This window comes from Anolis carolinensis, chromosome 4 (genome assembly GCF_035594765.1).
Source record: "Anolis carolinensis isolate JA03-04 chromosome 4, rAnoCar3.1.pri, whole genome shotgun sequence".
Lineage (NCBI taxonomy): Eukaryota > Metazoa > Chordata > Lepidosauria > Squamata > Dactyloidae > Anolis > Anolis carolinensis.
The window spans coordinates 114623619-114637812 of NC_085844.1; the positions used below are offsets into that span (position 1 = coordinate 114623619).

Below are 14194 nucleotides of genomic sequence, written 5' to 3' on the forward strand. Positions count from 1 at the left end.
AGGCAAACACAAGAGACTGGGTTTAGGAGCATGAGAGCTGAAACAGAAACTTGATTCTATGGCAACGTTTTCTTTTCTGGAGACAAAAGTAAACATCACTTAATTTAAGCTCAGGCCCGACCAAGAAGCCATGAGGTCATGCCTTTGAGACCTGGGTCTCAAGGACTTCCCACGAAGTCTTTCTGAATACCTAATGAATTTCTCCTTGACTCCCTCCATGCAGAGGCCTAATCTGCTATCACAGGAAAACTCCCCATCTGCACCTGCAGAAGGCCCAAGAGAAAAAGACTTTTCCCCAGTTGCTAAGGAACTGGGGAATCCCAAACATCTCCTGTCACCTCTGTAACTGCCAGCCCTTCTCTCTGATCTGAGGCTTGCAAATCACCCTCCCTGATCACACACAGACTCATCAATGGGAAACCCATAATCCCCCTCTTCCTCCAAGGAATCCCCAGCATCTTGCTGCTAAACCCCAACAAGCACACTTTGAGAACTGCTGACATAAACCTATCAGCCCATAGTCTTCCTTGTTTTCTCATCAACACTCACTGGATGGCTCCCCACATCCAACCCTTTGCAGTCCAGTGAGTAATCATGAGTAAGTGAAGGAACTTTAAATGTCTCACAACACACAGGGGACACAGAAGAAAACATAACATGTTTTTATCCTTTTTGGGGGCCCTGTTTCCTCTTAGCAGAGCCCAGCCATGAAATCAACCGTGAGGGGATAGATCAGACTACTCCTTCACCACTGATCTTGTGGTTGGACACCTCATTCTTCCTGATGCATTTTGGGCAAGAGCTGCTTGACTTTGAAGCAGCTTCACAAGCAGAATCCAGGAGATAGTGGCAGTACCCCCAATGAGAAGCAAAATGAATATATATATATATATATATATATATATATATATATATAATGTTTCATTCTCTTTAGGGCCACCTATTAACAGTGCTGGCACAGAAAACATATTGTAAATTATTTTCATAATTTCATCTGCCAAATATAGTGTGTTACAATAGAGTCTCACTTATCCAACGTAAACAGGCCAGCAGAACGTTGGATAAGTGAATATGTTGGATAATAAGGAGAGATTAAGGGAAAGCCTATTAAACATCAAATTAGGTTATGATTTTACAAATTAAACACCAAAACATCATGTTATACAACAAATTTGAGAGAAAAAGTAGTTCAATACACAGTAATGCTATGTAGTAATTACTGTATTTATGAATCTAGCACCAAAATATCATGATATATTGAAAACATTGACTACAAAAATGTGTTGGATAATCCAGAACGTTGGATAAGCGAGACTCTACTGTACTTGGATTGCATCTCTGTCTTTTTAAATGATGTTTACTGTCTTTTAAAGCTTTAAAACCACTCAAAATAAGATTCACATAAATACTCGAGAAACAAAAATTCTCAAATGTAGAAGGAAAGAAAAACAAAGTGTTAATTAATTTTCTCAACATGCCCATACATAGTTTATAATTAATTCCACTTTTCTTGAGGACAGAGGCAAAAAGCTATTCCTTGGAGTATGAATTGAGGTTGTTGGGAAGTTCTTCGTACATGCCATAGCTTTTATTCCAAGATCCTAAATCAACACAATTGGACAGGCAAGCACCAGCTCTTGACCTTTCCTATCAGCTGCTGCTTATCAAAAAGTGATGTAGTGCGTCATTTTCTGCCCTTTCCAGTCTCTGTTGTCACACTCTGTTGTCATGAGCCATCTCTTTTTTATTTAGGTTTTTATTGCATTTTGATAGAAGAAAAACTTGTTAATCATTGATCTTGAGCGATCCACATCTCTCCAGCATAGTCCTGTTTCCTTACTAGTAACCTTACATAGCTAGGTGCAATTAATTCTGCAAGACAATTTGCCACCCCACAAATTTCATAGGGTTTTCTTAGCCAAAGAAGACTCAAAATTGGTTTTGAAGGAGCAAAATTCCAACGAGAGCCAGTCCCATGTTTACTATAATATGCATTCTGTCCTTATAGCTAAAGGGGAAGATAAGGATTTATGGCTTAAGGGACTAGACCCCGAACTAGCCTTTCCACTGACTGAGCACCATGCCACTAGGACTGGCAAAAAGATCTTACTATCCTCATTAATGGTCTGTGAGAAGCAGAAAATGGCAGGCCAATTAAATGCTAAAATACAGTAGGATATAAATGCCACAAGAATACACCAAATAAAATATAGCAAGGAAGTAGTGAGATCATTAGCAGTTCTGGAAAATTCAACACTTGTACATGTAATTGCTAGACTTTCCCCCCACTCTATTAACAAACAATGATCTTTTCCCAGTCTCCAAATAAAAGACTTGTAGGTAAGTAGTTTTCCAAAATATTATCAGGATTAAGGACAGTTTTCTGAAATGTCTCAGTGGAAGAAAATAATGCTGCAGCACCTTCAGAAAAATGTGTAGAGAAAACGAGTCAAGTATTGAGTAACTGTTCAGCAGTTGCTAGGCAATTATAGGATCTGTGCCAAAATCATTGGATACTGGCAGGCAATTCAAAGGTGATCGGGTGAAACAGCAGATGAGGCTTCTGTCTAAATAATGACAATCAAATAAAATGATCTTCCAACTCATAGACTCATTTGAATGACCACTAATGATGCTAAGGCTGTGGACATCACCATCAAAGCAAAATAATGCTTGGGAAAAGAGCAGTAAAGCAAGAGTATGTGTATAATGAGGTTCAAGACACATAACCTGGGGTAATACATGATCAAATTGCATTTCAATCTATATTTCAAATGTAATGGAATGAATGCAAACAGGTTACATCTTGATTTAATATGTAATGTTTTCTAGTAGGCTTGTGCACAGATTTGTTTTAGCCATTTTCCTTCAGCCAATCTCGCTTGCTCAGATGGTTGTAACGGCAAGAGCCCAGCCATCACATTTTTTCGTCCGTTACGGAACCACATGGCAGCCGTGTCTGCTTCCTTAATCCCATTGCTAAAATCCAGGCTCCCTTGAAGGGAAAAAAGGAAAGGGTCCCAGGAAAGGTGCTTCCTTAACCTCACTGCTGAAACCCAGGCTCCCTTGAAAAGAAGAAAGGAAAGGATCCTAGGAAGGATGCTTCCTTAACCTTGTTGCTGAAACACAGGCTCCCTTAAAGGGAAAAAAGGAAAGGATCCCAGGAAGATCCCCTTGTAAGTTCCCCATTGCCACCAATGGGACAGATCTAGCCGTATTTTTTGGCTGCAAAACTAAAACAGCGATCCAGCTACCCTCCTGTTTTCTGAAGGCGCACGAAAACAGATATAGGTGTCTAGCGGAATCGGCCAGCAGAAATGGATTGAGGTTCAGTCAAAATACACAAATCTATTTTCTAGTTTCTCTTTTTAATATTTTAAGGTATCCTGGAAGAATTTTTCAGGACTCATGCAATTTTCTTCTTCATTCTAAGATTGCCCCTCCCCCCAAAAAAGAATGACATGTTTCAAAATGATGGACCCAATTTCAAAGCAGTATATTTCACAATGGAATTAGGTTACAATTACACAAAAAGTTATAAATAGTTTAATGAGCCATACAGTTAAGTTTTGCTAACTGTTTTGAGCCAGAAACAAATCTAACAAATAACTCCACAAATGGAGAATATTTTATTAGGATTTATGTTGGTGGGTCATCATCTTGCAAGTGACTAGGCTAAGGGTGTCCATGTGCTGGGAGAGGCATCTAGCAACAATCCTTTGAAACTCTGTGTCACATCCTTTCAAGTGGCAAGAGTTTCATTCATGAGTGGTTTGTAGTTGCAGAGATAAAGTAATTTCAAATTGGGTCTTTTTGAAACACCATGAATTAAATAACAATTTTACAGTACAACAAAACTTTCTCTTTCACTATAACAGGAATCACTGATCTTCTTGAAATGAGAGCTGGAGGTGAATTACTTTTCAAAAAGTAAGTTTTCAACCACCCTAGGCATCCCGTTGACTGAGCCGATGGGTTCCACTTGCTCTTTTGAAGAGCCCCCCCCCCCCCCCCCCCGCTTATCTCAATGTGCCACTACTAAGATCTGCTAATGAAGAAGCTAGGAATGAATGCAGGAGAAAAGGAGTGTTCAACATATTCAGAGGAAGAATTCCATTGGTACATCTTTTCTGTAGACATCAAACCTATCATGCAACCCTTTTCTGAACTTACTTTCTTTGGAAAACCAGCTCCCTGGAGCACAGCGCTCAACAAGGACAAAGTCAATGCCATAAGATACCAGACTGGCCTTCTGCAATGCCCTTTAACAATGTGGAAGCTTGAGACTTCTAAACAATTTTTAAGAATTAAAAAAATCAGAAGTCCCTCTATGTATGAAAATAGTGTTTATGACTGTAATATGACTAAAAAGGACTCATCAGTGGTAGATGCAGGGAGATGGTAAATATGGGTAGGGCTGAAAAGATAGCTGGGATAATATATCATAGCCATGACATCGAACCAATCACAAAACAACTTCACAAGGAAAGAAATAAAAATAACTGGACAAAATGGAACAGTTAAATTATGAACCTGGTCACCTAAAAGATATTGCTGATGTCACTGAAACATTGTCAGTTGGCAGCCCTTTGGCAATGATGACATTGTGAAATATTCAGGTTAACGTGGGAAGCCACACATATTTTATAGACTGCAAATGAGGAAGAAGAAAGAAGTCCATATAACAGTTGCCTTGTACCTTGTTCCGATGTCCAGCCAGCTTCCATAATCTTTAACCAGAAAGAAGAAGTGCTACAGAAAAGAGAGAGAAAATAAAGAACACAATTTGTTCAGTAAGCAAACATTGCACAAGGAGAACGACAAGGTTCAAATTCCTGCTTCAAGTTGCTCATTCATGGCACTGAACTCTTGAAGTAAAAGATGTCATGCAACAATATTGAACTGAACAACAAACAAATAAGGAAAGAGGTATTCAGGGAAGTGGACCTGAACAGGAGGGAAATCGGTTCAAATTCCTCTGAAACTATGAACTCTCTTGCACCCAGCTTGATTTTACAAGAGGATGTGTTTGCCAAAGCTTGGCAGAAGTAACCACACTTTGGACTACAATTCCCAGCATCTCTCAATCTGTATGGCCAGTGATCATGTTGCAAATTCTAGAATACATCTCTTTTAACGTCCATTAAAAATGACTGATAAATTCATTCGCATCATCTCTATGATGTAACTGTGTTGGCTACTGTTTGTAACCAAAATGTTATTACTGATATAAAGTCCTGTGTGTAGTAAAGGACTACATTGGGGTGCAAACAACGGCCTTCTAGATGTTGGTCCCCAGTTCTCACCAAACCCAGATGTTATGGCTACTGACAGCCCAATAAACATCAAGGGTGTGGGGCACAGTTTTCCATACTTTTGTGTTCCTTACTAAAATGTGTTTCGGTGTCCACTCCTACTTTTAATAGGATAGATGCTATCTTCTGAATTGGCAATATATACAGGAGAATTTACCTAGAATTTTTCAACATTTAGTTGTAATTATTTCCTCCTATGTTTGAATCTTCATCAAGTCAAACAACTGCTTTGCTATTTTAACAACTTCTTTATGTATTTTAACATTTTAATTGAATGAACAGACTTTATGGATCAGAATTTTTAAAATACATTTCTGGATTGGAATCTGAAAGAAAACACAAACTCCCTCCATTCCCACTCCCTTCCTTCATTTTACTGGTTAATTACTCTGCAATTAAAATTATTATAGCCTCTGATATTTGCCATTAGATATTAGGCCACATAATCCAACCCACACAACTCTGTTGAACTTCAGATGGCTTTTGTAAATTACTGTGAACGTTTATTTAGATTTTATGTCACTATATAATTCTTGTCCGATTCTGTCTGACTATATTGGTTTAGGTTATTGATGTTATACTCAATTCACTGATATTAGGTTTAATTTGATATTAGGTTTTTAACGCTGTTTTCATATGTGGGGTCTTGCTGGGATTTTATGCCAATATTTTTCTGGTTTTTTTGAAGGCATTTAATGTATGTTGTTGTTTGTTGGAATCCGCCCTGACTTCCTTAGGGGAGATAGGACAGAATAGAAACAAGGTTTTTATTATTATTATTATTATTATTATTATTATTATTATTATTATTATATTTCTCATATGTAACTTCACAATGTGATATAACAAAGGTGAAAGCTGTTGTCACTTCAACTAAATTCTCCAGGGAAATTACAGGATGTGAAAAGATAACATAACATCACTGAAAACATATCTCTTCAAGCCAAATCACAGCATAGAAATACACTGCTGTCAATGAACATGGTTTTGAGGAAAACACATACTTTTTCATTTAAAAATATGACATTTAATCATTCTTGATCCTGACTTTAAACAGTGGGTCTCCCTATCCTAGCTCAGACTGTGTGCATGAACAGCATCATTTATGCCTCCCTGGGTCTCCTTTCCCAACTTTTTACTTGGTTATTCTGACATTTCCTTTGAAAAATGAGGCCAGACCATGACATATTTTTTCTTTTGTTCTGAAGGCAGGGAAGAAAGGGATGAAAAATTAAACTAGGCACCCAGGTACATCTGGCATTCCCTTTCACTCAGCCTTGAACATTTGGTATGAAGTAGATGAAAACCTAGCATTGCTAACTTAAAAATAGCAGCCTGGAAGAACCGAAGTAATAAAGATTACGTCTCTTCAGATACATTCATTACATGATGTACAAAGGATTGTGAAGGGAGGGGGATTCCTATCTGCAATTTATGCAGGGTTTCAATTCAACTCCCTGTCCTAGTTCTAGAAACTTTGAAGTCTGAAACTAATTCAGATATCTCTTCACTGAATTAGCAGAGCTCCCTGGGTTTTGATCTTATTTGTACAGAAAGTCCAACAGTAGCTTACCAAAGCCATGATGTCTGAAATCACAAGAACAATGAGGAAAAGCCTGGGGAAAGAGAGTGAGAACAAGAACGCAGGTCAGAGGAGGAACATAACTCATAGTTCAACAGTGCAACAACAAAGCTTCGCAGAATTCCAAGAATATGACAAAATGTGTTTGAGAAACACACAGCTACTCTCCTTTGATCTGTTTCGCTTGTGTTCTTTGTCTTAGGATCATAAGTGTTAGCCATTCTATGCTTTAACCATCTCATTACCAAAACTCATTATGGGAAGCTGAATTTCATGACCTCTTTAAATTGTAACTATGGAGCCAACTTCCCTTTTTGTTGTTGTATGCTTTCAACTTGTTTCAGACTTAGGACAATCCTAAGGCAAACCTATGGTACTTGTATTTCATGTTCATATTTTTGACTCTGTTGTACCCCGCTTCAAGGAGAGGCAGGTGACAAAAATATATTATGATGATGATAGGGTTTTCTCATCAAGACTTGTTTAGAGAGGGTTGCTTTTGCCTTCCTTTGTGGTTGAGACAGTGTGTCTTGCTCAAAATCATCCTGTGGGTTTCCATGGCTAAGTGAGTCATATTGGTGGGGCATTGGTTATACACCATATTTGTACTTTCCTAAGCCCCTGAGCAACGGAAGATAAGATGCTTTTGAATTGTGGTGTTGGAGGAAAATTCTGAGAGTGACTTGGACCACAAGAAGATCCAACCAGTCCATCCTCCAGGAAATAATGCCCAACAGCTCACTGGAGGGAAGGTTATTAGAGGCAAAGCTGAACTGCTTTGGCCACATAAGAGAAGACAGGAAAGCTTGGAGAAGATCATGATGCTGGGGAAAATGGAAGGAAAGAGGGGCCAACTAAGGGCAAGGTGGATGGATGGTATCCTTGAAGTGACTGGCATGACCTTGAAGGAGTGGGGATGGTGATGGCTGACAGGGAGCTCTGGCATGGCTGGTCCATTAGGGTCACAAAGAATTAGAAGCGACTGAACAAATAAACAACAAAATAGCCCTTGAAAGAAGAAAAAATATAAATAAGTCAATATAATAGAAAGTGAAACATTACAAATCTTAAAACAGCTTTTCATTATTTTGCATTATTTTCATATTCATCTTACACAACACAAAATAGCTTTGGGGATTTTAACCTACACCAGGAGTCCAAAACCTGTGATTCTGCAGGTGTTGCTGGACTCCATCTTCCATCTTTCCTAAACATTGACTAAGCTATCTGGGGAAGATGGGAGCTGAGAACCTGTGGGTCCCCAGATGTTTTAGCCTTCAACTGCCAGAAATCTTAACAACTGAGAAATTGGCTGGGATTTCTGGGAGTTGTAGGCCAAAATATCTGGGGACCCACAGGTTGAGAACCACTGATATAGAATGCCACAGGTTGCTCCATTGACCTACAATTTTGGGCAAATTCCTACTAAGATCTCATATGGAGCTAAACTGCCATTCACAGCTCTAATATTCCTCAAGGGTAACTAGGTTGCACCCATTTTTATTTGTTCTGCACTGATAAGGCAGAAACTCTTTATTGAAAATCATTCAATTATAAGTCTCTATAGGGTTCATGAATGACTGAATACTGACTTCTACTTAGCCCTAAGACACAAGACTTAGGTATCCAAGTCTTTGGTAGCGAAGATCATTTCTGTTTGGAAATGCATATTTCCGTAAGTGCAATGGACTATGAGCAAGTGAAATAAAATACAACTAAAGACTGCTTCATTATCTTTATCTTTTCATTAAGTGATGGAAATATTAGGCTAAGTGAGCACTACTCTAAATTGCTAATGACTGGTTTTGTCAGGGACTTGAACTAAAATAATTCTGCAAACAGCTGACCTAGTAGCAGGAAGAAGAGATGGGTCATTAACTGTAATAATAATTTAATTCCTAAAAATTATAATTGGAATACTATCAGTTATGGTGTGAAATTTCATTAAAATGTGCTATATCATGGCACTAAGCAAAATCACAATCACTTCTAACAAATGATTTCCCCCTAAGAAAAAACAGACTCTGATCATATTATCAAGAATCAAGCATAGTAAACTAATAGTACCTTACAACAGTGCCTTACATAGGATCCCTTCCAAGTCTATGATTCTACAGTTACCAAAATGTGATAAATCTAGTTGCTGCTTATTCGTTTTTAAGTTTATTTACCTTAAACAAAGCAGATGTTCAACTGGATCCTATCATGTTGTTGAAAGTGTTGTCAAAACACTGAGGGATGATCTCACAGAGACATAACTCATCAACTAATAAGGCAGCAGGAAATTGCCCATAAGAACCTTCACTCTTTTATGGTTTATATCACATTCAGAATCATTAGCAGCAACCACAGGGGGAAAAAACTTCCATTAAACATGAGGCTATTCCTAACTTTAGCTTCCCCTTACTTAAATGTGATTATGCTGTGTTACAGAATACAGATGGTAGGGAACAACAAGAACAGACAGCACTAATGATAGCCTTGATTGGACTGAAACAATGATCAAACACCTATCCACTGAACGAAAATCCATTCAAAAGCATATGATGTGACTTCCCTATAAATGGAGGCCCTTATGCAATCTCTCCTGCTTAATACAATACGAAGAATGGATCCTGTGAACTGAAACGCCATGTGAGTGCTCCTCTTCCACCATGCTGTTTTGCACTCCGCCCCTAAAATGCATTAACCATGCCCAGATATAGTTCTAGTGATGGATAATATCAGATTCAAATAGTCAGATATTTCTATCCATGAATTCTGCATCCATTGATTCAATCATCCATGACTTGAAAATGTTATCCCCAACCCCCTTCCCCCCCAAAATCCAAAAAAGCAAGCCTCTATGTTGTCATTTTTATATTAGGGAGTGGGGAACCATTTTACTATGCTACCATATATAATGGGAATGAAGTATCCATGGATTTTATTATCCACAGGGGGGTTCTGGCACCATAGCGGATACCAAAGGCTCACCGAATGTGTATAGCTGGGATGTACCATTTGAGACTGCATTGGTGAGGGGGTTAAAATTTTGAAATTACCATCAGCACCATTTCAGAAAGAAAATTAACATGCCAACCAAAAACAATGGGAGTGGAAGTTGTTCTGCCTTCTATCACAGAATGACAACACCACACAGTCTAACTGGTAATTCAGAGGATAACTTATAAATGTTGTTGGATTGCAGTTATCACCAGCCCCTAGTCACCTTAGCTCAGTGGTTCTCAAGCTGGGGTCCCCAGATGTTTTTGGCCTACAATTCCCAGAAACCCCAGCCAGCTTACCAGTTGTTAGGATTTCTGGGAGTTGAAAGCCAAAAACATCTGGGGACCCCAGGTTGAAAACCACTGCTTAACTAATGATTAATGATAACGGGAGCTACACTTTAACAACATGTAATGGGATAGTTTCCATCCTTAGGTTAAAATCAAACATCATGACTAGATTCCTGTTAATTCCAACTACAGTAGATCCATTCAATCAATTGTTGAACAGCGAGTCCACTTCATTGATTCAATGGGTCTCCTCGAGTCAGAAGTACCAATAGGATTTAGGTAACATATTCAATACAGTACACTCGGAAAATATATGCTTACAAAAGCAGTCACAATTAGGTCACTGGAGAGTCTGGTATAAACAATCTTTTGTTTCATGATCACAGATCTGATAAGTTCCATTTTTTCTGAGAAGGACAATATAGATAATTGCACTCAACACAAAGCAGAGGGCTGCTTTACTCATAACCCATAATGAACCCTGAAAAAATTGCCGCTTCAGTAAAATCATTTATTGTACCTTTTAGACGATAATTGGGTAGTGACTTGCACAGCTTCAAACGCACATGACACGAGAACAAAGGGGATTGCAACCTGTTGAGGACACAAAATGATATCAAGCTAATGGCAATCTCTCAATAAACCGAAGTGCACAACTCACCAAGCGTTGCTGGTTTCCACAGAGACACTGAGCAAATCTAAAAGTTGAGTTTTCAAGAAACTTTTGAACCCAAAAACCAATTAACCAGCAATTCAAGCATTTTATCTACTTGACAGACACATTATCTTCAGTTACGGCAATGCTACACTTTAGGATATATTATCAACCCATTTTGTCTCATTAGATCTAACACTCATCAGTTCTAACATCAAAATGGGTTACGCCAATATTTGAGGACTTAAGCGATGTAGTTCTATTGTATCATGGGATTTGGAGAGATGGCTTGTGAAATATTTGGCAATCACTCCCCATTGCCCACTACTTTCTTATGTTATAGAATTAAAGAGCTTATATTCCTGAGTTGCATGTAGTGAGGAATGCTAAATGATCAACACAAAAATAAAATAGAACAGAAAGTCTGACAGTGGGAGACAGATACTCCATGCACTTCCAACTTTCTAGTCATGTCAGAATCACAAAATGGTACTAGAAAGCACATATTAGGATCCACAGGCAACAAAAAAGTTCTTTGGGCTTTAGCACAGCAGGTTAAACCACTAGCTGCAGTAAATCTTGTCATTCGAAAAGTTGACAATCCGACGCCCAGGTCAGGGTGAGCTCTTTGCCTTTAGCCCAGCTTCCGCCTACTTAGCGGTTTGAATGCAAAATGTGAGTAGATAAACAGGTACCACTTAAAAGCAGGGAGGTATTTTAAGGTACCCATAAGGGAATGCCAGAAAAATGCTGGCGATTTGATCAAAAGGAGGAAGTTACGAACAAAGCTCCTTGGCAGGGAGATGGAGCAACAGCACACACTCCGCCCCACCCCCGGTGGCCAGAACTGAACACAAGCCTCCAAGTAGGCGAAGATGGAAAAAGCCTATATACCTCTATGTTCAATTGTCTGTCTTGTCTATGTATAAAACGGCATTGACTGTTTGCTGCATATGCATGTTCTAGATACGTCCTGACTCCCCTTCATAATGAGAAGGGCAGAATATAAATACCGTAAATAAATATTTCATTCTTTAAACAGTTTTGTTGCTTATCCTATGTTATAAAAAGCCCAATGCTTTTTGGTCCTTATATGATTTATTGGCCTTTTCAGGGGCTACACATTTAATCTAACAATAGGAGAAATTTCTGGAGCTGCTGAAAACCTTTCTTCATATAATGGACTGTTATGCAATAAAAGGGGAACTAGGCTTTCAACTTTTATTTGTTTATATATTTCAGCAGATGGTCAGAAAAACGAGAAAGCCCACTTCCCTTTTTGTTGTGTAATAGTCTACTATGTAGAGATTTTTCAGTAACTCCAGAATTTTTTCCTGTTGTTAGATTAAATCCAGCCATCAATAAGCACATGAAGACCTTTTTCTTCTTCTGCCTGTACTTCCTGACCTTGTGCAGTCCAGTTTTTGCAATTTTGGCAGTGATGTCCAAACCACTTTCTTGCCATTTTATGGTAGGATCACTCAAAATAGGGGGATGGGGGTGGGCGTGCTGCAAAACCATGCTTCTCAACAAAATCATTGCTCTGCAACAGATAGTTATATTTATGTACAAGCATACACATGCGTACTATGACATTACAAGAATTATGGAAAGACCTACCTTCCACAACAGCAAGCCTCCCATTAAAAATGGACTAAAAACTGTCAAGAAGCAATACACCGAAGTTGGATCAAAGCTAGAAGCACAAATGAGAAGAAAATAAATACTCATATCTATTTCGGAAGTAGTTTTTGTTTACTACTAGGAAATCGAAGGAACCATTTCCTCCTTACTACAAAAATATGATGCATTATGTACAAGTCTCACAAAACACATGCTACTCTTTAATATGTTATGTATCCTTTTGCAGGTTGACTTTAAGCTCTTTCCGTTAGCAAGTGACAGTTCTTGCTTGCTATTTGTATCACCGTTGTTTTATAAAATGTTTCCCAATTTGTAGCACCTTTCGCAACTGTCAGATCAATACTTGAGTATACCCAAATGAAGTATTAGTGGAAGCCCCTGCAGAGCACAAGAGTTGGCACATTCTGTGACCTGTTAGTACTTGTGAACCAACTTTCAGCTTTTTGTTTTATTTCTATTTTGCAGATGGAGAATTCAGACAGATGCATCAAGTCTATGGATGTGTTGTTATGTGCCTTCAAGCTGATTCTGACTTATAGAAGCCTTACCATAGAATTTTCTTGGCAAGATTTATTCAGTCCCTTCTACAAAATATAGTAACTGTTATTCTTTTGTGATTTGCTGCAAATACTATCAGGCCTGATCTTATGTAGCTTCTAAGACCACATAAGATTTGGTGCCTTCAGCATACATAAGCAAGTAAGCAAGTAAGCAGATGGATATTTGTTGCTACCACAGTTTGGCAACTTATGGCAAACTCAAGGCAAACCAATCATGGTGCTTTCTGGAAAAGATTTGTTCAAAGGGTTTTGTTTTCCTCTGAGGCTGAAAGAGTGTGACTTGCCCGGGGTCATCCAATGGATTTCCATGGCTGAGTGGATATTCAAATTCTGGTCTCTGGAGTCATAGACCAATTTGCAAATCACTATGCCACATTAGCTCTCATGTATAGATACATGCATATATGACATTCATGTATTTAATTCAAGAGGATGTATTCATTTAGTGGGGGAAATGCCTGGTAAAAATTTGAAAACCAGAAGCAAAGAGTTCTGCCCCTTCTGCCCATTATATATCTTTGTGTCATGTTAAAAACAAAGCAACCTTAAACTAAAAAAAAAAGGAGTATGCAAAACAAAATATATTGTGAACTTCTAAGAGAAATGTACTCAATTCTTATGTTCCGGGGAGAATTTAGCTGAAAAAGTGAAAGGGCTGTGATGATCTTTTCCCCACTCGGCTCACACAGATAGAAAGAAAAATATTTACCTGTTAACAGAAGCTATGTTTCCAGTACCAAAAAAAGCTGTCACTATGAAGAAAAGCTGCACAGTGCTAAGGAAAACAAAAAATGGCACATTTGTTTAACCTATTTCTTATGTGAAAAAACAACATCTCTGATAAAAACCCATATATAGAATAAAGCTTCCTATCCAGAGATTCTGCATCCACAGATTCAACCAAGGAAAATATTGGGCAGAGGAAACTCTAGCACTAATGTGAGTTCTTCACCATTTATATAAGGGCTTTTAGATAAGGAGTGCTGAGGGAGGAATCAAACCCTACAAGATGCATTGGCCCCTTCTACACTACTTTATATCCCAGGATCTGATCCTAGATCATCATGCTTAAACTGGATTATATGAGATACCACTGCCAGATAATCTGGGATCAGATCCTGGGATATAGGGACAGTATGGAAGGGGCCAGTGGATTCCAA

The 14194-nt window shown here is 38.4% G+C and overlaps 1 protein-coding gene across 3 annotated transcripts in view; it reads right to left on the bottom strand.

Annotated features, from left to right (window-relative positions):
* Positions 1–14194, bottom strand: part of pign (phosphatidylinositol glycan anchor biosynthesis class N) — a 195807-nt gene that overhangs the window by 97217 nt on the left and 84396 nt on the right. For all 3 annotated transcript variants that reach the window (XM_062977651.1, XM_062977650.1, XM_008116866.3), the window contains exons 24-28: positions 13744–13799; positions 12451–12526; positions 10696–10769; positions 6889–6931; positions 4700–4752 (exon numbers count right to left, since the gene is read on the bottom strand). In XM_062977651.1, coding sequence (XP_062833721.1) covers positions 4700–4752; positions 6889–6931; positions 10696–10769; positions 12451–12526; positions 13744–13799 — 302 coding nt within the window. The remainder of the gene's footprint in view (positions 1–4699; positions 4753–6888; positions 6932–10695; positions 10770–12450; positions 12527–13743; positions 13800–14194) is intronic.